This window comes from Mus musculus, chromosome 7 (genome assembly GCF_000001635.26).
Source record: "Mus musculus strain C57BL/6J chromosome 7, GRCm38.p6 C57BL/6J".
NCBI lineage: Eukaryota > Metazoa > Chordata > Mammalia > Rodentia > Muridae > Mus > Mus musculus.
The window spans coordinates 9,547,483-9,573,720 of NC_000073.6; the positions used below are offsets into that span (position 1 = coordinate 9,547,483).

A 26,238-nucleotide genomic window follows, 5' to 3' on the forward strand; every position below is an offset into this window, starting at 1 on the left:
AGAATAAAATTGTAATAATTAGAGAGTTTAGTTCTCTGAGAGAAAATGAAGAAAGTGAATGAGTGCAAGATTTTATGGACACTGTAGGGAAGTTCAGTAGATATGATACTTCCTGATATCACTAGAGCAACCAGTGAGAGTGATTCTAAAACTAGACACATGCACTATAACCCAATATTTGGTGGGTATGTACCAACTTTACATTTGACAGAATTCCTAAATATTTGTTCAGAAATATGATTTTTCCCTGATCTTTTGGGTAGAATTTCTCTCTGGTCGCATAAAAATGATATAAATCTTGGGTACAAAAATACATCCAAGGATCCCTGCACTGGATGCCAAGATGGAGAAGATCTCCACAGCAACCATGTGTTTGCCCTTGGTGCTATGGTAGACAGGGAGGAAGGTGACCCAGACACTGCAGAACACTAGCATGCTGAAGGTCAAGAACTTGGCTTCATTGAATGTGTCAGGCAGATTCTTGGCCAAGAAAGCCAGAGAGAAGCTTCCAAGTGCCATGCAGGCCAAATATCCCAGGATACAGTAGAATGCAGTATCTGAGCCCTTGTTGCACACAATGATGATGTGGCCATGGAGAGTGTGTTCATCAATATCAACAAAGGGAGGAGAAACTGCTAGCCAGATTGCACACAGAACACATTGGAGTAGGGAACATATAGGAATAATGTAGTTGGGTGTCCCTGATACAAGGAAGTTCCTCAATCTTCTCCCTGGGTCTGTGACTTTGAAAGCCAGAACCACAGTGACTGTTTTGGCCAGAACTGTGGAAACAGCCACAGTGAATACAATTCCAAATGTGATTTGCTGTAAGACACAGATGGCTCTGTTTGGAAGGCCAATGAAGAAAAAGGAGCACAGAAAACAGAACATGAGTGACATGAGTAATAGGTAGCTGAGGCTTCTGTTATTGGCCTTCACAATAGGAGTGTCATGGTGCTTCACAAAGACACAAAGTACCACAGCTGTGAATGCAGAGAAGCAGAAGGCCATTAAGGCAAGTGCCATCCCCAAGGGGTCTTCATAGCTTAGGAAGGTGACACCTTTCTGAATACATTTGTTCTGTTCTGTGTTGGCATATTGGTATTCTGGACAATTCACACATTGATCCATATCTGATTTCCAAAGGAAAGCTTAGTTAGGTCTGCTTCAGAAATTTTATTGTCAAGGTAATTCAAGTAAGGGTAATGAAAGAAGCCTTGCAATGCTGCCTTTGATGCTGATATGTAATGTGAAGGATGCTGTTGCCGAGCATTGATTTCAATTCATAATGTTCATAAAGATTTAAATGAAATAAAACAAAGCAATTTGTTCTTTGTATACTTAACTTCATTGAATCATTTATGATGTTATTTGAAAGGGGTTTGTGGTGTGTGGGCAGGTGAGAGGGGAACCGATCTCTGAGGACCAGCAAAAAGAATATAAACAGGCAACCTCAGGTAATAGGAGGGTGGGTGGACCCACCAAAATGCACCAGAGACTTGGGAGGTCAGAGACCTTAGATGAAATGTACTACAGTAGATAGTGGGAACTTAAAGAGCCCACCTCCAGCGGGAAGACAGGACATCAAGTGAGTGATGGGATTCCCATCCCATAGTCACATCTCCAGCCCATAATTGTTCCTGTCTGAATGCAAGGATGAAATGGAGAGGAGCCTGAGGAAAAGAAAGTCCAATGACAGGCCCAAAGTGGGATCTAGGTCAAGAGGAGGTCTTATTGCCTCACATTTTACTGAGGCCCTGGAGCACTCACAAAAAGCATCTATCATTACTACCCTCCTAAATACAGTTATTTGCACCCAACCAGTGTACAGAAGCAACTAATTCCTGAATTAGGGAAGGCTGAAAGTAGTTGAGGATAAGGTAATCTTACAGGCAGACCAACAGTCTCAGTTAATCTTGACCCCAGAAATCTCTCAAACAATGTACCACCAAACAGACACCATACACCAGCTGGTATGGGTCCCCCAATACAGTAAAGGGCTTCTGGGTTTGTGTTCATTCACAGAAGGTGCACCTAACCCTCAAAGACTGAAGGCCCCAGGGAGTTTAGAAGACAGGTGGTGTGGGGCATTGGTCTATGCACAGACAGGCTGGTCTCCAGTCGAGCTGGGATTCAGTGGTCATAATTTACCTACAGAGAAGGGAAGGAGTTCTATCATGGTCCTGGAACACTGGCTCCTGCCTAAGTTACCTTCCACTACAGCCCCCACAAGAGAAACAAGGCTAGAAGTCATGTAGGCAATATCCCAAGCTTTTGACCTTCAGGCTAAACTCCTCCCCAGTTACCTAGCAACAGAAAAGATAGCATATTTTAAAGGGGTTGTTTGGCCATTCCTTGCCCCCCCCTCCTTTGTTTGCTTGTTCTTATTCTCCTCTCAATCTCTCCCTCTTACTCTCTCTTTTTTTCTACCCCCTTCCTCTCTCCCACATTGTTTCGTTCTCTTGGACTTTGTAAAATAAAGCTCTAAAGGCATAGACAGTCTCTCATCATCAAGGCTGTGCTCACTCTTGCCAGTGTGGGAACCTGACTTCCCTCTTCCCTCACTCCCATAACCCCTGGGCTACAGGGTGTTGCCCCAGGGCCTCCAGGTTGGGCTGCCCCTTGTCCATCCCCTGTTGAGTGAGTCAGAGGCTTGGATGCCCACCCAGAGCTGAATGGAAAGTGTCTGGCAACCCTCCCTAGTCTGCCTGTCCAGGGCATAAGTGGAATTCTAGCTGGACATGGGTCCTCACTCCCCCCTCTTTTCCCAGGCCCCCTTTTAGTTCCTATAAGGTGGTGTGGGGGATGGGGGTTCAACGTGAAGAGTTTGGGTTGGGGAGAAGGTGTGGGATGTGGAGTATTCAGTCGGTGTATGGGGGGATGGGTAATGGAATATGAAATGTAAAAAATAAATAAAAAAGAAGTTATCAGAAAGCTAAGATTTCCTAAGCCATTTTTTTAGTTCTATGTTAACATCAAGTAGATTATTTATTTCAGAGAAGATACATTCATAAACCACAATGTGGTTGGGTATATTTTATAAATACAAAACCCTATACTCACTGTTTTCTGAGATCAGTGACTATTTTATCAATTGATTCCCTATGACACATTGAGATTCTGACTTCTACTGGGAAAAGCTGTATAATAGCTGCTGGAGAATTTACTAGCTCAAACTTGTTGACACAGAAACAACACAAAATTGAACAGGTAGGCTGTATGTATATATGTGCGTTCATGTGAAGGTAGATATTGCATTATTGTATTTAAGTGATTCCTGTCATAAGTCATATAAGAAGGTGGGATATGAGAGGAAATATAATGTTTATGTTTGAATAGTAGAAAATATTAATGAAATAAGCCCTAAGATGTTTCCTCATCTGGCAATAATTAGTCAAAAGTTCTGGTTATTGTTCATGATGTGCACTAATTTTAGCACTGAAGGAAAAATATCTCTGTAGATACTTTGTACTAAAAGTTCCTTCACCTTGATTCCTTCTTCATATGGAAAGCTGAGCACTTTAATTCTTTCCTCACCTTCATTCATATGAGAATCAAGGATGAAATCAGTGTTGTGATACAGAATCAGCAAAATAACAAAGGAATCTTCTGGAAAGGGTGGTAACCCAGATAGGTTGTGTTAAGCAATTATACTCCATTCTGAAATTGTAATCCCCAACTCGGTAACAACATGAACAGTGATTGTAATTGCACTTAATTTACAAGTCATTTCAAAGAATGTTGATGTGCTTCCTTGGTTTTCAGAATTCTCATCTACAACAATGCATTTGTGGACAGATATTATTTGATAAGTTGCCTAAGAGTCTAAGAAGGTGGATTAGATATAAATAGAATATGTTGTTCTACCAGAGAATCTGAGTTCAGATCCCAGTACCCATGACAGATATCTCACAAATAAATATAAATTTAATGACAGCAGTATTATTTGCTCTTATGTGCACCTGTATATGTGTTATCCACTCCACACACTTAAGCAAATAATGCAATAAAATATTTTATGGAATTTTTGTATTAAATTTTGATGTACATATTAATTTTTTTACATCTAATACAATTTTGTATACTTTAAATTTGTTTTCAAGTACAGTATATGTTAAAATGTATGACTTCAAAAGACAACTTAGTAGATTGCTTGGTTTTACTCCATGCATCATGGGAATAAACTCAAACTGTAAGCCTTAGCAACAAATGATTTAACTGTTTAACTGTCTCACAGGCATAATATGTCTTTTAAGAATTTTAATTCATTATGTAGAAGGAAAGGCAAAATATTTGAAAAGGTAACCATAAACTTATTGCATTTTGCCAACCCTAAAAAATTATTTTAATAATGGGTGTAGTATGTAATATAATGAATATGACTCTCATGGTATATTGCAATTGACAGGTCAACTCTTATCCCCTACATCCTGGATTCTTACTACATCTGGGTTTGAACATGGCCCTCTTAATATCGCATACTTAGCATTTTTTCATAAATTTGCAAATACTTTTGTCTTCTATATTAATCTTACAGAGAACATGGATTTTGCACCTAGTCATCTCATGATCTAATCCAGTAGATTAAATATAATATTCAGTTTTTCATGGGCTCTTATATGTACATGGTGTGCATAATCATATTTAGGATAGATAGATTCATGAAATATGAGTAAATCAATACTAACAAAATTAGTGACTAAAATCTAAATGTACATGTAGTTTTATAATAGATTATCTGTTTGGAAAATCTTGTGCAGTATTCCTGCAAATTGCAGTTATATTTTCTAAAGTATTTGTGAAATAAAATCTTCCATGAATTTTCAATGAGTCACTATGTGGGTCAAGGCTCCAGGCATGTTTCTTTGCTTTTGCAACATTTTGTTAAGGATTTTTGTATCTACAAGTAGTAAATTTGATAAGTAATATACTTTATATCTGCAGTTGCCTTTTAGCTGACTTCATTATTCCAGGGTGATGGAAGAGAAATACATATCTTCAGAATATATCAGAGCAGCAAACACTCACTTGTCTCATTAGAAATTTCATTTTCAGGGCAGGGGCTGCAAACAAAACAGCAGGCTGCCATTCCCTCCTTCCATAATCTTCTGAATCCAGGACTACAATCTGCACTGCACACAGAGGATGGCATCTGAGAAAAATTACACACATATTGGTAACGAATTTTAGAAGGTTCTTTTATGTTTTAGATTAGCACTTTAAGATTTCAATAAGCTCATTTCATTCACACAATCTGATTGACATTTATTTGTTTGGTCTTTTTTGTGAGTGTGTTTTGAGGCAGGGTTTCTCTGTGTAGCCCTGGCTGTCCTGGAACTCACTTTGTAGACCAGTCTGGCCTCAAACTCAGAAATCCACCTGCCTCTGCCTCCCAAGTCCTGGGATTAAAGGTGTGTGCCACCACCACCAGGCCCCTGATTGACATTTTACAATGTCCATTATTTAATGGCCAGAACTGAATATTGGAAATGCATTGAAGAAATGTTGCATATTATCTGAGTGTCTAGTAATTTAGGAAAAAGAGCTGATATTGAGCTGTATGTGAAAACTACAGAAGTTGCAACCGGATGTTTTTTAGTTAAGTATTTTCAACTTGGTACTAAGTGCTATGGAAAGAGGAAACTTAATTGAAATATTTTCTCAGCCAACACTAGCCTGTCCTCATATCTTTGAAGCATTTTCTTCTTTGGTAATTGATATAAGAATGCCCATCTTACTGTGGACAGTTGATCCAGTAAGTAGTGTTCTTTTAAGATCTCTTGGAAAAAAAAAAAACAGCCTAAAGTAATGTTGGCAGTTTTTCCACTAATGGGAGAATCAGAAAAATGTTCTGGGAAACTGATATTAAAAGATTTTGCCTTGCCTTATCATAAAGAAAAAAATCTATTCTTTAGTTCTTTTCCTGATATCCACACCCGTCTTTCTATAACTATAAGGCATATGTCAAGTCACACCTTCCTCCTCACTTTCCTTATTATCAAAGTTTAATTAAATCAACAGAGAAGCAAGTTAGTATTTGAAGAAATTTGTAATAGGAAAAAATATATCCTTCAGTCACAGATAACAAATATGACCTCAAATAAATTACTGTTGCAAAGCAAGAGAAAATGTATATAAAAATAGTGGAGTATGCAGACACTGGTTTAATATGGTTGGAGATGATAAATTAATCCGTAGCGACCTTGAATATGGAGTATTCCATGACGTCAAAATGCTCTATAGTGGCTTCACATATTGGAAAAAGCTGGATAAATATTAGATTGTTTAAAGTTAATTGATGATTTGAAGAATTCTTTCTATATTTTTGATATTGTTGAAAAGGGTCTTACACTTTCCCATCAAATATCAGAATATATTTCCCCTGTCCATCATTTTCTTTCTTTCTTTCTTCCTTTCTTCCTTTCTTCCTTCCTTCCTTCCTTCCTTCCTTTCTTTCTTTCTTTCTTTCTTTCTTTCTTTCTTTCTTTCTTTCCTTCTTTCTTGCTTGCTCCCTTGCTCCCTTCCTTCCTTCCTTTCCCTTTCCCTCTTTCCCTCTTTCTTTCCCTCTTTACCTCTTTCTTTCCCTCTTTCACTCTTTCCCTCTTTCACTCTTTCCCTCTTTCCCCTCTTCCCCTCTTTCTTTCTTTCTTTCTTTCTTTCTTTCTTTCTTTCTTTCTTTCCTTCCTCCCTCCCTCCCTCCCTCCTTCCTTCCTTTCCTTCTTTCTTTATTTTTTTTTTTCGAGACAGGGTTTCTCTATATAGCCCTGGCTGTCCTGGAACTTTCTTTGTAAACCAGGCTGGCCTCGAACTCAGTAATCTGCCTGACTCTGCCTCTCAAGTGCTGGAATTAAAGGTATGTGCCAACATGCCTGGCTCCCATCATTTTTTTTAACTGTATATTAACCCTTTGTTATATTTGAAAGACTATTTTGTGTTGGAGTATGGAAAGTCTGCATACTTTTGTACTTTATGATAATTTATATTAAGGTAGTGTCTCCATATCACACATGGCTGTTTTGGACTCACAATATAGGGTAGACTCGGAAGAAACAGACAGAGATTTTCAGATTTTGTCTCTAAAGTGCTTGGATGAAAACATGAATCACAAAAACAACCTGACATTTTTTCTGACTTTCATAGATAAAATTTTCTCTGCATGTATTATAGTATTGTGAATAGTTTTGTGAAATAAAATGTCCTAATATCAATATAGGTTCCTGCTGTTCTATCACTATTTTTGTTTCTTTATCTTTGAATTAATGTTGGAGTTGTCTAAGAGCCATTTCTGAAGGCTTTTGGAAAACAATGTAATTCTATATTTTGTCTTTTATTGCATTTAATGGAACTGCATATATTGAAGTATGCTTGCATCCCTGAAATAAATTCTCCCTTAGAGGAAGGAAACAGGGGGAGGGGGGAAATAGGAGCAGAATCAGGTATGGTAGAAGATGGAAGATGTGTACACAGGTCAGGAAATTGAACAGAGGTGTATAGCAATCAGGGATGGGTTCTTTGGGTAGCAACCAGAGAGTCCCATATGCCAGGAAATCAAGAGAATCCCAGGAACCCACAGGGATGATATTAGCTGAAATATCCTAGAATCGGGAGGAAGAATCTGTTGATACCATAACCAGAGGTTATACATGCCCCCCCGCCCCCAGTTGAGGAATAGGGCCACCCACACATCCACAAAATTTTAACCCAGAATTGTTCCTGTCTAATGGAAATAATACGGATGCTCACATTCAACCAATGAACTGAGTACAGGGACCCCAATGGAGGTGTTAGGGGAAGGACTGAAGGAGTTAAAGTTTCCTATCTGGCAACAATTGGAGGGGAGTCCTTTGGTTCTGTGAAGGCTTGATGCCCCAGTGTAGAGGGATGCTTAGGTGCTGAGGAAGGAGTGGGTAGTTGGGTGGGAGAGCATCCTCAAAGAAACAGGGTAAGGGGGGATGGTATAGTGGCTTTGTGGAAGGGAAACAGGGTAAAGGAGTAACATTTGAAATGTAAATAAATTAAATCTCCTATTTAAAAAATTGAAAAAAGCCACAAATAGCAAAATCACAATAAAAATGGGAGTATAATTCATGGGTAGCTTTTAGCCTAACACATACTAGGTTCAATCTTCAACTCTAAGAATATAATAAACAACAGTAAAATAAGAGCAGGTATTTTTTTATTTTTTATTTTTATTTTTTTGTAAAGGCTTTATATGTCTTACTTTTATTAAGTCAAAGGCAGCTGGGCAGTGGTGGCACACACCTTTAATCCCAGCACTTGGCAGGCAAAGGCAGGCAGATTTTTGATTTTGAGGCCATCATGGTCTACAGAATGAGTTCCATGACAGCCTGATAATAAATATAGTTTTTTGTTTTGTTTTGTTTTGATTTTTCTGTTTTTGATTTTTTTTTTGGCTTTAGTCTGTTTTATACCAGTTGAATGTTAGGAATATGATTGCAAATTTTCCCCATAAAAGCCGTACTACATATCAGGCCCTATTCAAGGCACAAAGGTAAAAAATAATAAATTTGTGTGTGTGTGTGTGTGTGTGTGTGTGTGTGTGTGTGTGTATACATATATATATATATATACATATATTTAATATTATATAAACTTGTATTAAAGTATACTGCGATTAATGATACTTATATTTTCATGCATTGCGCCACATAGATACATATGAGGAGTATCTAACACTCATTTATTGCCATGTAGTGCTTCCTAAATATTTTATAAGTAGCACAGCTCCAAAAATAACAATTTTCAGAGTGAATGATAAAGAGTTGACAAAAATCCAAAGTAGAAAAAAAGAATGAGCAAGCCAGGATTATCAGCAGTTGTGGAGGTGTATTAACTCTGATTAGTTTGCAAGCAACGCTGAGAATTAGTCTCATCCCACAAACCTCAAGAAATCCTGTCTACAATAGATTGAATAGACAAGTGGAATCAATGAGTTGGTCTCATTTGGGCTCAAATATCAATGTGATTATATTTTCACATTGTCCTGAGTACATTCAGTTTATATAAGATTAATTTCGAGGTAGGAGAACAGGGCATTTGTGAGTCACAAAAATTTTCCTACTGTCCCTTGTATTTGGTAATTATGCTATGGTTAATCAGTGATAAAAGAAGGTACCAACAGTGTTTGACTACCAGATTTTTATGTTTTGGCTGGCTTTGAAAAGGACAGTCTATTTCAGGGTGTTTGTGTAGAATTCCCATTTATATATAACATCACTTTGTCCAAGGAATTCCTTTTGCAGTTTGACATTAATAGTTTATAGGTGCTTCTTCTTATGTTTGTTCACATGCAAATGTGGAATAAATAATTTATATCAGTAGTTCCAGATGTTCTGATTGTCAAATTGACAGTTAGAATTATATTTTCAAAATAAAATATTCTTAGTACTAAACTGGGAATAACTGTCACTCAATTGTCTATCACTAACTCATGCTTCATTCACTACTATTCGTATGAGGTATGAAATAGTATTTCGTGGTCTTTTCATCTAGCTCAATTTCATATGTCTAGGTACCAGAATGTGTTATGAAAATTTTGTTCTATTATGATGGATTAGATTTGTTTAAACTTGTTGTATTTTATTATTCTCTCATAGAATCCTGTCATTTTCTAATGAGTGACATAAAGAGGATCTGATAATAAGGAAAGGAAATAGGCATATTAACTATGATATATTTGCCAGTAAAACTGACAATTGTTCATATCCCAATAGAAGGAATGGAAACTGTAATTAGGATATATTATGTGAGAAATACAAGTTATTTTCAATCAATAAAACAATTAAAATTTTAAAAAATCTCCCTGTTCTCAGAGAATGATCTTTCTGTTGTGTGTGGTGTTCTTTTGGTAGGTGTTTTTGTAAAGAATTATTCCACACATATCCATCAAATATATTGTTTTTGAATTACCTTTTTCCCTCTTATTAAACATTATACTGTTTTCCTCCATTTTTTAATAAAGAAAAGTTCTCCTCTTGTATATGAATGTGTCTTCCTACCCTCTGCAGGCAACTTAGGAATGTCTTAAAAAAATCCAGTTTTGTTGTCTTTGATTTCATTTAGAGAATGTTAACAAAAAAGTTCAATTATAACTGAAAATTATTTGATGATTTTGTCTGGTTGCTGTTATTGCTGTACTTGAGGTGTGTTAATAACCTTTATTTTTTCTGTTGTTCTAGTGCTGTCTATAGGTTCCTTTGACCTTGTGGTCATCTTATGTAAAAGAGTGAATGGAATCTTTAAATTTACTAAAAAGTCTTGTTTCTATGAATATGATTTTCTGTAATTGTGTTCATTAGTGAATGTGTTGAATGTCCTTTTATTATATGGTAAACACTTTTGGATATAATGACAAGGGATAGCAATTATGACTACTGGTGTTTCATAACTGTAACATTAGCCTATTTCATACCAATACCTGTTCCAGTAGTTTAAGGTAAGGGAGGAAATTACTGTTTCATTAGAGCAATTATGTGAAGAAAAATTTGTTTAATTTAAAGGAAAGAATATCAAACTGGTGAAAAACAGGTTTTTTTCATTTATTAAATTTCAAAAAATGGTTCTGGTATGACAAAGGTATATTTTATGCATGTTTGAAATCTTCAAATAATTGGTAAAAATGTGAAAACTGAAAAATGAAATATCATACAGGAGACTAGAAATTGGTTCCTTATGTGACTAAATTGTTCATTTCAATGTGTTGCCGTGTATTCATCTGACACTGTTTACTGCTCTGTATTATAAACCAGTAAGCTAGCACACACTTACCTTTCTTCTTCCTGTGGCCAACTCAATCATGTCTACATATAAGTGAGAGTGTCGACCATGTGGTAAATATGGGCTGAACTTTCCTAACTTCATCTTAATCCCAAGGTGTTGTGAGAGATTCCCAAAGTGAATAATATCATATTCATCCTGCATTATTACTCTTTGCTTCATAAACACTTTGTCCCCAAGAGGATTAGTGAAGCAGGTCCTTCTTAGAAAGGAGTTTACCTAAAATACAAGCATTGCACTATAATGTATGTATCATTCCTTCAAGTCATAAAATTCATTCTGATTTCATAGCAAAGGCAAATGTATTTAAAGAAAGAAAGGAAGAGAGGAATTACAACAAATGCAATTGCATAAATGAAATTATCAGAATATTACAAGAATTTCAGTTTTCTCAGTGAAGAATTCCAAACACAGTGAAAAATGCAGATCCAAACACAGGTATGCAACACACACACACACACACACACACACAAACACACACACACACACACACACACACACACACACCAAACACACGCACACAAACACACGAATATACACACAGACACCTAGAGTGGCTCACATCTTTTCCATGTCACACATATAATACATCTATACATTCATTTACAAACAAATATACGTACATGTTGACACACATATGTAAATATTCATTCACATAAGTGACAATCATATCCACTCAAATAAAAAGACAGATATGAAATCACACAAAATAATACACTGGCACACATACAACTACACATACAGACATACAGACATACACACACACACTCACACAAACACACACACACACACACACACAAACACACACACAGAGAGAGAGAGAGAGAGAGAGAGAGAGGGAGGGAGGCTGACAGCAAAACACGGGGAGTGGTATAAATATATAAGGAACAGCCATGAATAATATTGACACACAGAGAGTTTTATATTCACACCTAAAGACAAAAAGGAAGGCAAAGGCCTTGCCAAGTACAAAGAAATAGGCAGACACATACATAGTAAAGCAGGTACAAATCCATATAAGTACTTATAAACACTTACAAAATACATACATTGTACACAATGAAACCTACTCTATCAAAACCCCAAAGAAACATACACACATATATAAACAAACACTTATAGAAAGAAATTCCTACATAGAAATAATTGTTGCTCAATTCCACTTTCATACAGAGAGATAAACATATATGTTGAAAGTAACACAAATATGAATGCAGATACACAGAAAGAGTAGAAAATATACATATACTCAGTGAGAAGCATACATTCACACATATAAACATATTTCTACAGACAGAAATGAATACCAACACTATTTCTTGTTTAGTTACTCTCAGAAAACCCAGAATGTTCTCCAGAGCCTACACTCTTTGCAGAATCACTGGATTACACTAATGAAAATAATTCCTCCAAATGATTTCCATATAATTGACAAATATAAATAAAAACTCATCTTCTAATCATGGAGAAATTTAATGAGGAAAGACTTTTTATATCCAATATTAGAAGGGGCATGCTAATAGATATTTGTTTGCTCTGTATAAAACCAAACATTTTCATTGCTAATCTGTGATTTCTTTTTTCAATCACATTCATAACAATCTATAGATTTGCTTTTGTTAAGGTAAAATGTTCGGGAAACCTATCTATTTTGGAAAATATTTCTTATTTCTTTATGTCTGGGCATCTGAAAGACTCTAAACAACTATGCAATTGAAGATACCAAACCTCGGCCAATAGAAGAAACTTTTACCTTCAAGCAGTGAGAACTGGCTCCTTTTCCATTGCCTATTGCCTGATTATCAGCCTGTTGCAGATTCATCTCATGGAGGGCATGGGCTATGGCATGCACAGCATTGTATATGTTATGACTATTCTCACTAAAGGTCATGTCAAACTTCTGTTCCATTAGCCAATCAAATGAGGCATCAGATGAATTGTTCTTCAGTATTTTACAATTGGATGCTGAGCTTACATAGTTAAAATAGTTCCACTCTGGCATTACTAAATATAAATCTGTGTTTCTGACATGGAACCATGTCTGTACAAACTTTTTAAAGCCAGAAATCTCACCATGGTGGGGTAGAAAAGTAAGTGATCCATAGAATGTGCCATGACTTATGTCTGTCTTCCTGGTAGGGAAATTCAATTGTTTTGTGGTGATCCATATTCTCTGTAAAATGGGAGGTTCCCACATTCTGAAGATCAAATAAATGAAATTGCGTGTTTCTCCATAAATGATAATAACATTTGTGGATGACATCACAATTTGGTTGTAGTCCATTTCAGTTTTATGTGGAAATGAAGTATCATCAACAGAGATCATTTTCACAAAGGCAAAGCAAATTTCCTTGTTTTCACTCTGTTTCTTCAACTCTAAAAGAAATTGGTTTCCTTGATCGTCATCTGGGATGACAAGGCCAATCCAGTTCCATTTCAAATAAAGTATGAAGGAGACCATTGCCAATGCTAGAGATGTGTCCTTTGGGGCCATCTGATAGAGATAGGGATATTGTTCATCATCACTGAAGATAGAATAGAAAGGTCCATAGGTAAGCTGAAGGATCTAAAACACAGAGAGCAGCATGAGGTGTGGTGCATGTAAAAACACTTGTAATCATATTTACCTGCAAACAGTTGATTACCTGTGACTTTTTCTCTCTGATTCAAATGAGCAAACGTGGAAGCCTGGCACATCCAGTTCTGATGGGAACAGCAAGCATAGCTGTTTGACAAAGATGTTACAAATGTATTCAGATGTTATAATGACTGCCTTTCTGTCTTTCAGTTTTAGTCTTGATATCTCTGTTTCAAATGTTTGAAGGGATTTTTATACTTTTACAATTTGGGGATATTTGATTAATATTTATTAAAAAGACTTTCATGCCATAATCCATAAAACTACTAAAATGAAGAGTAGAGTCCTGTACATAATACTGATACAGCATTTGGAAGAGATATTTTTATATTGTCCTACTTGAAAGTAATATTGTACACTAGATGTTGTGACTCACATAAAGCTGCCAAGATCTTCTTTTTAGGTTTTGTTCTGAATTACTCTGGCAATGTCTGCCTCTGTGCCTCCCCAGGAAACAGACAATAAGATCAAAGTATTTGTAAAAATGTAAACTAGATTTTGCAGCCTAAAAGTGTTAGCAGCAAATTGGATTAGAAAAACTGTTCTTAATATATACCCAGGTAATTCTGGTGCAAAATAATTGGGATTCATAAGTTGTACATCCTGAGGAAAATATATAGAAATGAAGTTAGATTGAATGGTATTTTGTCCACTTTAAAAAGCGATTATAAAATGAGTTGGGTAGAGTACCTTCTACTTCTATTTTATGAAATAGTTTGTGCAGAACTGGAATTAGATCTTCTTTGAAGGTCTGATAGAACTCTGCACTAAACCTGTCTGGTCCTGGGCTTTTTTTGGCTGGGAGACTATCAATAACTGCTTCCATTTCTTTAGGGGATATGGGACTGTTTAGATGGTCAACTTGATCCTGATTCAACTTTGGTACCTGGTATCTGTCCAGAAATTTGTCCATTTCGTCCAGGTTTTCCAGTTTTGTTGAGTATAGCCTTTTGTAGAAGGATCTGATGGTGTTTTGGATTTCTTCAGGATCTGTTGTTATGTCTCCCTTTTCATTTCTGATTTTGTTAATTAGGATTTTGTCCCTGTGCCCTCTAGTGAGTCTAGCTAAGGGTTTATCTATCTTGTTGATTTTCTCAAAGAACCAACTCCTCGTTTGGTTAATTCTTTGAATAGTTCTTCTTGTTTCCACTTGGTTGATTTCACCCCTGAGTTTGATTATTTCCTGCCTTCTACTCCTCTTGGGTGAATTTGCTTCACAACCACTCTGGAAATCAGTCTGGCGGTTCCTCGGAAATTTGGACATAGTACTACCGGAGGATCCAGCAATACCTATGCTGGGCATATATCCAGAAGATGCCCCAACTGGTAAGAAGGACATATGCTCCACTATGTTCATAGCAGCCTTATTTATAATAGCCAGAAGCTGGAAAGAACCTAGATGCCCCTCAACAGAGGAATGGATAAAGAAAATGTGGTACATCTACACAATGGAGTACTACTCAGCTATTAAAAAGAATGAATTTATGAAATTCCTAGCCAGAGAGCTAGGAGAAAAAACCCAAGGAGCTAAAGGGATCTGCAACCCTATAGGTGGAACAACATTATGAACTAACCAGTACCTCGGAGCTCTTGACTCTAGCTGCATATGTATCAAAAGATGGCCTAGTTGGCCATCACTGGAAAGAGAGGCCCATTGGACACGCAAACTTTATATGCCCCAGTACAGGGGAACGCCAGGGCCAAAAAGGGTGAGTGGGTGGGTAGGGGAGTGGGGGTGGGTGGGTATGGGGGACTTTTGGTATAGCATTGGAAATGTAAATGAGCTAAATACCTAATTAAAAAATGGAATAAATAAATAAATAAATAAAATATAACTTCAAAAAAAAGCGATTATAATGATTTAAACATCTTCATGTGGAAAAATACGGAACAACGAGGACACACTGAGAAGACCAAACCTACGGATAATAGGAGTAGATGAGAATGAAGATTTTCAACTTAAGGGACCAGCAAATATCTCCAACAAAATAATAGAGGAAAACTTCCCAAACCTAAAGAAAGAGAATCCCATGAACCTGCAGGAAGCCTACTGGACTGGACCAGAAAAGAAATTCCATTGACATATAATAATCAGAACAACAAATGCACTAAATAAAGATAGAATATTAAAATCAGTCAGCGAAAAAGGTCAAGTAACAAATAAAGGCAGGCCTATCAGAATTACACCAGACTTTTCACCAGAGACTATGAAAGCCAGAAGATCCTGGACAGATGTTATACAGACACTAAGAGAACACAAATGCCAGCCCAGGCTACTATATCCAGCCAAACTCTCAATTACCATAGATGGAGAAACCAAAGCATTCCAAGGCAAAACCAAATTCACACATAACCATTCCACGAATCCAGCCCTTCAAAGGATAATATCAGAGGAAAAGCAATACAAGGACAGAAACCACACCCTAGAAAAAGCAAGAAAGTAATCCCTCAACAAACCAAAAAGAAGACAGTCACATGAACAGAATGCCAACTCTAAAACCAAAAATAATAGGAAGCAACAATTACTTTTCCTTAATATCTCTTAATATCAATGGATTCAATTCCCCAATAAAAAGACATAGACTAACAGTCTGGCTACAAAAACAGGACCCAACATTCTGCTGCTTACAGGAAACCCATCTCAGGGAAAAAAGACAGATACTACCTCAGAGTAAAAGGCTGGAAAACAATTTTTCAAGCAAATGGTCTGAAGAAACAAGCTGGAGTAGCCATTCTAATATCGAATAAAATTGAATTCCAAACTAAAGTTATCAAAAAAGACAAGGAGGGACACTTCATATTCATCAAAGTTAAAATTCTTCAAGGAGAACTCTCAATTCTGTATATCTATGCTCCAAATGTAAGGGCAGCCACTTTCATTAAATTAACTTTAGTAAATCTCAAAGCACACATTGCAACTCATACAATAATAGTGGGAGACTTCAACACACCACTTTCATCAATGGACACATCGTGGACACAGAAACTAAACAGGGACATAGTCAAACTAACAGAATTTATGAAAAAAATGGACTTAACAGATATCTACAGATCATTTAATCCTAAAACAAAAGGATATACATTCTTCTCAGCACCTCATGGTACCTTCTCCAAAATTGACCATATAACTGGTCACAAAACAGGCCTCAACAGATACAAAAATATTGAAATTGTCCCGTGCATCCTATCAGACCACAATGGACTAAGGCTGTACTTCAGTAACAACATAAATATTGGAAAGCCAAAATTCACGTGGAAAATGAACAACACTCTTCTCAGCGATACCTTGGTCAAGGAAGGAATAAAGAAAGAAATTAAAGACTTCTTAGAGTTTAATTAAAATGAAGCCACAACATAACCATACTTTTAGGACACAATGAAAGCATTTGAAGGAGGGAAACTCATAGCTCTGAGTGCCTCCAAAAAGAAACTGGAGAGAGCACACACTAGCAGCGTGACAACACACCTAAAAGCTCTAGAAAAAAGGAAGCAAATTCACCCAAGTGGACAAGATGGCAGAAAATAATCAAGCTCAGGGGCAAAATCAACCAAATGGAAACAAGAACTATTTAAAGAATCAACCAAATGAGGAGCTGGTTCTTTGAGAAAATCCACAAGAATGATATACCCTTATCCAGACTCACTAGAGGGCACAGGAACTGCATCCTAATTAACAAATTCAGAAAGGAAAAGGGAGACATAACAACTGATCCTGAAGAAATCCAAAACACCATCAGATCCTTCTACAAAATGCTATACTCAAGAAAACTGGAAAACCTGGATGAAATGGACAAGTTTCTAGACAGATATCAGGTACTAAAGTTAAACCAGGATCAAGTCAAAGATCTAAACATTCCCATATCCCCTAAAGAAATAGAAGCAGTCATTAATAGTCTCCCAACCAAAAAAAAGCCCAGGACCTTATGAGTTTAGTGCAGAGTTCTATCAGACCTTCAAAGAAGACCTCATTCCAGTTCTGCAAAACTATTCCACAAAATAGAAGTAGAAGGTACTCTACCAAACTCATTTGATGAATCCACAATTACTCTGATACTTAAACCACAGAAAGATCCAACAAAGGTAGAGATCTTCAGACCAATTTCCCTTATGAATATCGATGCAAAAATACTCAATAAAATTCTCGCTCAACAAATCCAAGAACACATGAAAACAATCATCCATCCTGACCAAGTAGGTTTCATTCCAGGGATGCAGGGATGGTTTAATATATGGAAATCCATCAATGTAATCTATTAGATAAACAAACTCAAAGACAACAACCACATCATCATCTCCTTAGATGAGGAGAAAGCATTTACAAAACACAACACCGATTCATGATAAAAGTCTTGGAAAGATTAGGAATTCAAGGCCCATACCTAAACAAGATAAAAGCAATCTACAGCAAACCAATAGCCAACAGATAAGTAAATGGTGAGAAGCTGGAAGCAATCCCACTAAAATCAGGGACAAGACAAGGCTTCCCACTTTCTCTCTACCTATTCAACATTGTACTTGATGTCCTAGCCGGAGCAATTTGACAACAAAAGGAGATCAAGGGGATACAAATTGGAAAAGAAGTTAAATTATCACTTTTTGCAGATGATATGATAATATATATAAGTGACACTAAAAATTTCACCATAGAACTCCTAAACCTGATAAATAGCTTCAGTGAAGGAGCTGGATATAAAATTAACTCAAACAAGTCAATGGCCTTTCTCTACACAAAGAATAAACAGGCTGAGAAAGAAATTAGGGAAACCACACCCTTCTCAATTGTCACAAATAATATAAAATACCTTGGCATGACTCTAACTAAGGAAATGAAAGATATGTATGATAAGAACTTTAAGTCTCTGATGAAAGAAATTAAAGAAGGTCTCAGAAGAAGGAAAGTTCTCCCATCTCATGGATTACCTAGCTCAACATTGTAAAAATGGCTATCTTGCCAAAAGCAATCTACAGATTCAGTGCAATCCCCATCAAAATTCCAACTCAATTCTTCAAGGAATTTGAAAGAGCAATTTGTAAATTCATCTGGAAAAGCAAAAAACCTAGGATATCAAAAACTCTTCTCAAGGATAAAAGAACCTCTGGTGGAATCACCATGCCTGACCTAAAGCTGTACTACAGAGCAATTGTGATAAAAACTGCATGGTACTGTTATAGTGACAGACAAGTAGAGCAATGGAATAGAATTGGAGACCCAGAAATGAACCCACACACCTATGGTCACTTGATTTTCGACAAGGGACGTAAAACCATCCAGTGGAAAAAAGACAGCATTTTCACCAAATGGTGCTGGCACAACTGGTGGTTATTATGTAGAAGAATGCGAATTGATCCATTCCTATCTCCTTGTACTAAGGTCAAATCTAAGTGGATCTAGGAGCTCCACATAAAACCAGAGACACTGAAACTTATAGAGGAGAAAGTGGTGAAAAGCCTCGAAGATATGGGCACAGGGGAAAACTTCCTAAATAGAAAACAATGGCTTGTTCTGTAAGATCGAGAATTGACTAATGGGACCTCAGGAAACTGCAAAGCTTCTGTAAGGTAAAACACACCGTCAATAAGACAAAAAGGCCACCAACAGACTGGAAAAGAATCTTTACCTATCTTATATCAGATAGGGGACTAATATCCAATATATATAAAGAACTCAAGAAGGTGGTCTCCAGAAGATCACATAACCCCATTAAAAAATGGGGCTCAGAGCTAAATAAAGTATTCTCACTTGAGGAATACCGAATGGATGAGAAACACCAAAAAAATGTTAAACATCCTTAATCATCAGGGAAATGCAAATCAAAACAACCCTGAGATTCCATCTCACACCAGTCAGAATGGCTAAGGTCAAAAATTGATGTTACAGCAGATGCTGGCGTGGATGTGGAGAAAGAGGAACACTCCTCCATTGTTGGTGGGATTGCAGGCTTGTACAACCACTCTGGAAATCAGTCTGTTGGTTCCTCAGAACATTCGACATGGTACTACCGGAGGATCCCACAATACCTCTCCTGGGTATATATCCAGAAGATGTTCCAACTAGTAAGAAAGACACAAGCTCCACTATATTCATAGCAGCCTTATTTATAATAGCCAAAAACTGGAAAGAACCCAGATGTCCCTCAAAAGAGGATTGGATACAGAAAATGTGGTACATTTACACAATAGAGTAATACACAGCTATTAAAAAGAATGAATTTATGAAATTATTAGGCAAATGGTTGGACTGGTAGGGCATTATCTTGATTTAGGCAACCCAATCACAAAAGAACTCAAATGATATGTACTCACTGATAAGTGGATATTAGCCCAGAAACTTAGAATACCCAAGAAATAAGTTACAATTTGCAAAACACATGAAACTGAAGAAGTATGAAGACCAAAATATGGACAGTTTGCCCCTTCTTAGAATTGGGAACAAAACACCCATTGAAGGAGTTACAGAGATAAAGTTTGGAGCAGAGACAAAAGAACAGACCATCTAGAGACTGCCATATCCATGATCCGTCCCATAATTAGCCTCCAAATGCTGACACCATTGCATACACTAGCAAGATTTTGCTGAAAGGACCCTGATATAGCTGTCTCTTGTGAAACTATGCAGGGACCTAGCAAATACATAATTGGATGGTCAGAGTCAGCTATTGGATGGATCATAGGACCCCCAATGGAGGAGCTAGAGAAAGCACCCAAGGAGCTAAAGTGATCTGCAACCCTATAGGTTGAGCAACATTATGAACTAACCAATACCCCGGAGCTCTTGTCTCTAGCTGCACATGTATCAAAATATGGCCTAGTAGGCCATCAATGGAAAGAGAGGCCCATTGGACTTGCAAACTTTATATGCTCCAGAACAGGGGAATGCCAGGGCCAAAAAGTGGTAATGGGTGAATAGGGGACTTTTGGGATAGCATTGGAAATGTAAATGAGGAAAATACCTAATAAAAAAAGAAAGAAAGAAATTAAGGATCATACCAAAAAAAAGTGTCTTATAATGATGCAAAATTTTTCATATGGAAAAATATGGAAGAACAAGGTATTGGAACCCCATAACTCCTCTTTCTTAGAAAAGTTCACTTGTGAAGTTCTAATCTTGTATCTTACGGTGTGGAAGCAAAAGAAAAAAAAACAAGATGAAACATAGCAATAAATTCTACAAGGTTTATAATAATATTATATACTGATAATAATATAATAATTTAAATTAATTACTTTAATAATGTCATCATATTATTAAAGAAAATGACTTATTAAAGGTATAGCACTATGGGTGTGAAATTTTTGCCAGCGATCTAATGTCAATTTAAATTCTGACTTTTAATAGTTCGACATACAATCACAGGTAGTCAAATGACTAACTCCACAGACCGGTTTGGAGCTTTTCATCCTTTCTAGTACTACTGAAATGTAATGAGTTGCCAGATTAAGAATGGTATTTTATGCCTTTACAAAAAAAATACTCCAGATAGTTAAAAGGTAAGTTATAGAGAAAATGTTGTTAAAATTTATTTCTGTTCCATCACAGTTTATCTCTGATGACTAAACTTATAACGTGACCATAATTCTGTTATTTCATAGTTTACCAATGATAATTTAATCTTATGACCAAGATGAAGATAACTCCTATCTGGGGACAGAAATAATAAGCTCTAAGTTTTGGAACAGCATGAACCAATCTCTGCTTGCTGATTTTGGTATAAATAATGAAGCATTCTGACTGACAGTCAGTCAAGGCTGTAAGATTCTCTCTTCCATCATGCCAGACTCAATTCTCCATGGCCTCTTCTATTCCTCCGTGCTGGTATTTGTCAACTTCTGGTGGTAGCCTCTAGCAGAAGTCCTATCATGTTTCTAAATAGTAAGTATCCTGGAACTACCTAGATTGACATAAGCATAAGTCCAACCACATCCATTAACTTTCTTAATAGCTATCAAAGTCCCCCCAAAATACATGATGTTAAGAATTCCTGGCCAATGATAACTCACACGCAGAGATAAGAAGCTGTCCAGGTACATCCAGAAACTTAAAGATACATCCCACTTGGGTCCTGAAAGCTGAAATGAACACATAGTCTCTTCATTACAGAAATAATTAGGAATAGGGCTTTGTTTTTTTTTATGAAATAAATATGGTGTAGGTGTTACAGTTTTTCCATCACAAAGGCCCAAAGTGTATCTTATAATCAAAGACATATTTGGTAAAAGATCAGGATTTCTGTTGATTTCATCCATTGCAAACACCAATGCCAAAGCATATTTGTGGTTTTTAGTTGTTTTTCTGTAAAAGAATACAGTGTTTATTATGGACAGATGATTATACATGAGCATTTGTACTCAATAGAAGCACTACACTATACTGGAAGTTTCTGCATCTGACATCTAAAGACGGGAACAAATGGCTTTTGTTATAAGATTGGATTGACAGATGGACCTGGAAAATAGAAAGCACTTTAAAAATTTATGACAGTGTTGGTCCCATAATTAAGAGATGGTATTGACCTCATCCACAGAGATAATTTCCATTTTTGTTTTTGAGTGCTTGATCAGAAGGAAAAGAGATAACCACAGATATTGACAAAACAGTAATTCTGATCATGTCTTCATTTTGAAATTATTGAGCAATAAATGTATTTGTTATTAGAGCCACTGAGTTCATGATATTTTCTCGTGAAATTAACTGAATTGGTTAAGGAAATGAAACCATAGCCAGGAGTGGTGTCATTCTCCTTTAATCCCGGCACTTGGGATGCAGAAGCAGGTGGATTTCTGAGTTTGAGGCCAGCCTGGTCTACAAAGTGAGTTCCCGGAGAGCCAGAGCTATACAGAGAAACCCTATCTCAAAAAAAAAAAAAGAAAGAAAAGAAAAAGAAAATAGAAAAAAGTAAGAAAGAACGAAAGAAAGAGAGAAGGAAAGAAAAAAAGGAAGAAAGAAAGAGAGAAATAAATAAATAAATAAATAAATATATAAATAAATGAAACCATGATTTATTAATGCATAACGGTCTCTCTCTTCAGCAACATTTGATTCCTGTACTTATAATCATTTACAATTAGAGGTCAAAATTCTTGACACATCCCTTCATATCTATCCTCATGCTGTTATTTTTTCAATCTTTTATTGAAATAAAATATTTTCTAAAGTTTTATTTTTAATTAAATTCAAATATCAAAAATGAATTTGGTAATTGATACATGTCAATATATAAGTTTGTATGTATTTGAGCAAGGACTATTTAGGTTATAAGATTGCAATACATCCAAATGTTCTATAAGATACTTTCCTGTAGACTATCCTCAATTCAAATGCACAGATATGCAGCAGTGACAGGTGTTTAGTGCAGAGATTAAGGGCTTGTCCCACCACTAATGTATCATTCTCCTACTTCCTAATTGCAAAGAAATGTGATATATTCACTCTGGGTATTTTATTCATTATAAATTAATTTCTAGGAAACATCTTTGACAACCTTTGTCATTACACTAAAACAGTACTAGTATCCTACTGAGAACTAGGAAAATAAGGAAATATCCGTGATATTTGTATATGCCAGTATTATATGCTTATAATATAGAAGAGCTTTTTTGTGTAAATTTATATGATATATTCATTGTATTTGTAAAAAAAAAAAAGTGGACCACTAGACCATGGGAATGGAATAATACCACATTGGTTTCATTTATGTTTATGAAAAAAATAGTATCTCCTGTTTTATCCTTGTCATTTCATATAATTTTATCAATGAACAATATATGTACACCTACATATTTAATGATTAGAGTGAAGTAAATACAGTCTTTCACTAAAAATTATACAACTCTTGTGTTTTCATTCTATACCCTATAAAATAGGTCATTTTATTATTCTTTACTACCTCACACACACACACATACACACACACAAATCTCAATTAATGTTTTACTAATATACAAAATAAATTTGAGAGTAGAAGTTGTGCAATGCTCAAACTACTACCTATAACTGAAATTTAGGAAACATCAGTTACTTAAGATGTCTGTGTAGCCTAGTTTTCTAAAGGCTGTGTTTTAAAACAATGATCAGCAATCCACAAAAATTGGTATTGATACCAAGTTGGTAACATATGCACTAATATTTACTAAAATTATTGAAATAAGTCCCACAAGATTTAGATATTTTAAAAGGTCAGAGATTAACCAACTCATACATGAATGGAGAAGACATTTTTCTTAAATAATGACAAAAAACTAATAGAAAGCTCCTGTAACACTGTCCTCAAACATTCCAACTATCCCACAATACAATTGTCACCCATGCCAGTGATAAGTGAAATAAGCAGTCACCACTCTTATTGATAGCCTGCTTATTCAAAGAATGTAATCATATCATTGGATTCCATATGTTCCAAATATGGTTTACTCTAAAGAGAGAGTGCCCAATTGAACTTTGCAAAACATAAAAGCCAGTGAATGTACATAAATAGTGTGAAGTACGAAGCCACAGTGCTCTTGGACTTTATCTTTTAAAATACTTCGAAGTCTTGACCCCTAATGAGCAAAATATTCCTTGCTCATATACATACAAAGGCATTCATATGAAATAGGAATTTCTGAGTCCAGGTATCTTCTCTTTCCAAAACTGATGAAGGTTTAGAAGTGAATAAGTGACCACATACAATGACTTTGAGACAGTAAGCTTGTATGTATGTACAGTTTTTGACAACTATATGTGCCATGAATATTACTGGAGCAGCAGACTTATGGAAGGACTGTCAGCAGAATTCATGACCATTTATTTACATGTACTTTGGATAAAACATAATGCAATATTAAAGGATCAATTTCAATAAGTCATCTCTGTCTAGAGTGCAATATAAAGTATCAAAAGGAGGGCTTTATGTTAAAGATCAATGTAGATATTCCTTTATTCCAAAGCTTCCAACCTTTATATTAGAAGCCACCTGGAGGAAAAACAAAACCTCCACTGGATTAATTAAATGGAGAAAATTGGATTAAATCTGTAAAAGATTTAAGGTTGTTTTTCAGACTTAGCACCAGGACAGAAGACTCAAGAATTTGCCTAATCTTCATCCTCAAAGCACTGAAGAAATATTGATGTTCTCATTTCAATTTAAAATACAAATTTACTTACAGAACATTAAGAGTCTTGTTGAAATAATCTTTTTCAGTGGGTGTCTGAACTGCTGCCAGGATGAAAGTACAAGATAATCCCAAATATTCATCCGTTATTTCATCCAAATTTATTCTCCAAAAGCACCTGGGATCAATGAAATTGGCCATGAGAAGTGTAATATTAAGGAGGAAGAAGACTCCCATGAAAATGAACATATTTTTCCTGCCTTAAACTTGGGCAGTGCGGATTTTGAAGTGCCATGCATATCAGCACATCAGATTTCTACCAGCTTTTATTTCTTTGTGCAAAGGTGAGGTTTATTGCATATTCATGACTCATTTTATTTTCAGGTTTCTCCTGAGCCCTGGAAGAAACTTAAATACTTTCTTCTGCAACTGGTGTCCACAGCCCATGTAATAAACACATGTAGGTAAATACTTAGGAGGATAATTCATACTCAGTCTCCATGATATCATTCATGTTTGTGAATCTGTGGAAGGAAGCCCCTGTGTTCAAATTTAGTCCTTGAAAAGTTTCAACAATCTGATTATGTGAACACAGTTAGAAATGATGTCAGTGGATTGTATCACATTATTCACAGTGAGACATCCAGTAATATCAAAACTGGAGCTACTGAGGACATACAGTATACTTTATTACACAGTCCAAGTCAGGGAAACACAGACTCATGTTTATAGTCACTGGGATCCAAAGACCATGTAGAGTGTGGACTATGTCACTAAGTGACAGAAATATCTAAACAAGACCTGTGCTTCCATTATCTTGAGAATCTATAAACAGATCAAATCCAAAGTATATGTAATCCAGCTCTATCTGAAATCATACATTTCTTCACATATCCACCGTTAATTTACATGGTAAAGATTGAGTTTTAAAGGCTCAACAAGACCCATAAAATATGCGATATTTTGTTCTTTATTTCCAATGAAACGAAAAGTCACTCGACTTTCCAAAAATTAATTATTAATGAAAAAGTCACGTTAATATTTGAGTTCCAAACCATTATGTCCCTCCCACGTGCTCAATTTTTTTCAACTTAATATCCTAGGCTGAGCATCTATTCTACATCATATTTGTTTTCCTACATTGCTTTTTGTCATTTTACATTGAGGTAGTGGCTGTTAAGGAATCTTATTTACAAATAGCTATTAAATATCTTAGAAACAAGTAGTGACTATGACGGGACACTGTGGTTCAATGTGTAAACTTTTCCTATACATTCTTTCTACCCATGTATATTTGGTTGCAGTCTAGAGTCAACAGTGACAATCTGAGAATTTACTGAATATTGTACACTTATGAACCTGTTTCATTGGATTTGGACTGAAAACGAGCAGAGTTTATATAGACAGTTCTTCAGTTTGGGCGATGATATGCTCCAATTTAATACTGAGTGACACAAACAAGTTTAGTGTTTTGCATTGTATATTTCTGCATTATGTAAAAGTCACTGTTTTTCCTGTGTATGACTGCTGAATCTCTGATAAATTCAGAGTGCAGAAACTTTTTATGTAGAGGAATGATAATGGAGCAATCTTTCATAAGGATACAGAGTCAATTTGTTTTTCCAGTGAGCAAATGAAATTTTCAGTAGTTCAATTTTTTAAAATAATTTTTGTTTAATAATTATTATTTCCTGTACATTACCGTACATTATTGA

General features: G+C 35.9%; 1 protein-coding gene across 2 annotated transcripts; it reads right to left on the reverse strand.

Moving 5' to 3' along the window:
* Positions 1-228: 228 nt before the first annotated feature.
* On the reverse strand, positions 229-24,772 carry Gm10302 (predicted gene 10302). Of its 2 annotated transcripts, none has more exons than XM_017312412.1 (6): positions 24,576-24,772; positions 21,434-21,725; positions 12,551-13,363; positions 10,789-11,016; positions 5,029-5,152; positions 229-983 (listed from the first exon to the last, which is right to left on the reverse strand). In XM_017312412.1, exons 1-6 carry the CDS (start codon positions 24,770-24,772, stop codon positions 229-231), a joined length of 2,409 nt encoding a protein of 802 aa, XP_017167901.1. The 2 variants fall into 2 exon arrangements, with proteins under 2 accessions (XP_017167901.1, XP_001479019.1); XM_001478969.2 differs by having other exon boundaries at positions 229-1,133.
* Between the last annotated feature and the right edge of the window lie 1,466 nt (positions 24,773-26,238).

What these genes read in the sequence shown, in the direction of transcription:
- Gm10302 (XM_001478969.2), bottom strand. Translation starts at nt 24,772, where the DNA reads ATGTTCATTTTCATGGGAGTCTTCTTCCTCCTTAATATTACACTTCTC. An exon ending in AACAAGACTCTTAATGTTCT is followed by an intron (nt 21,726 to 24,575) that starts GTAAGTAAATTT and finishes ATTCTTTTACAG; the next exon opens with AAAAACAACTAAAAACCACA. An exon ending in CCAGTTCTCACTGCTTGAAG is followed by an intron (nt 11,017 to 12,550) that starts GTAAAAGTTTCT and finishes CTTGTATTTTAG; the next exon opens with GTAAACTCCTTTCTAAGAAG.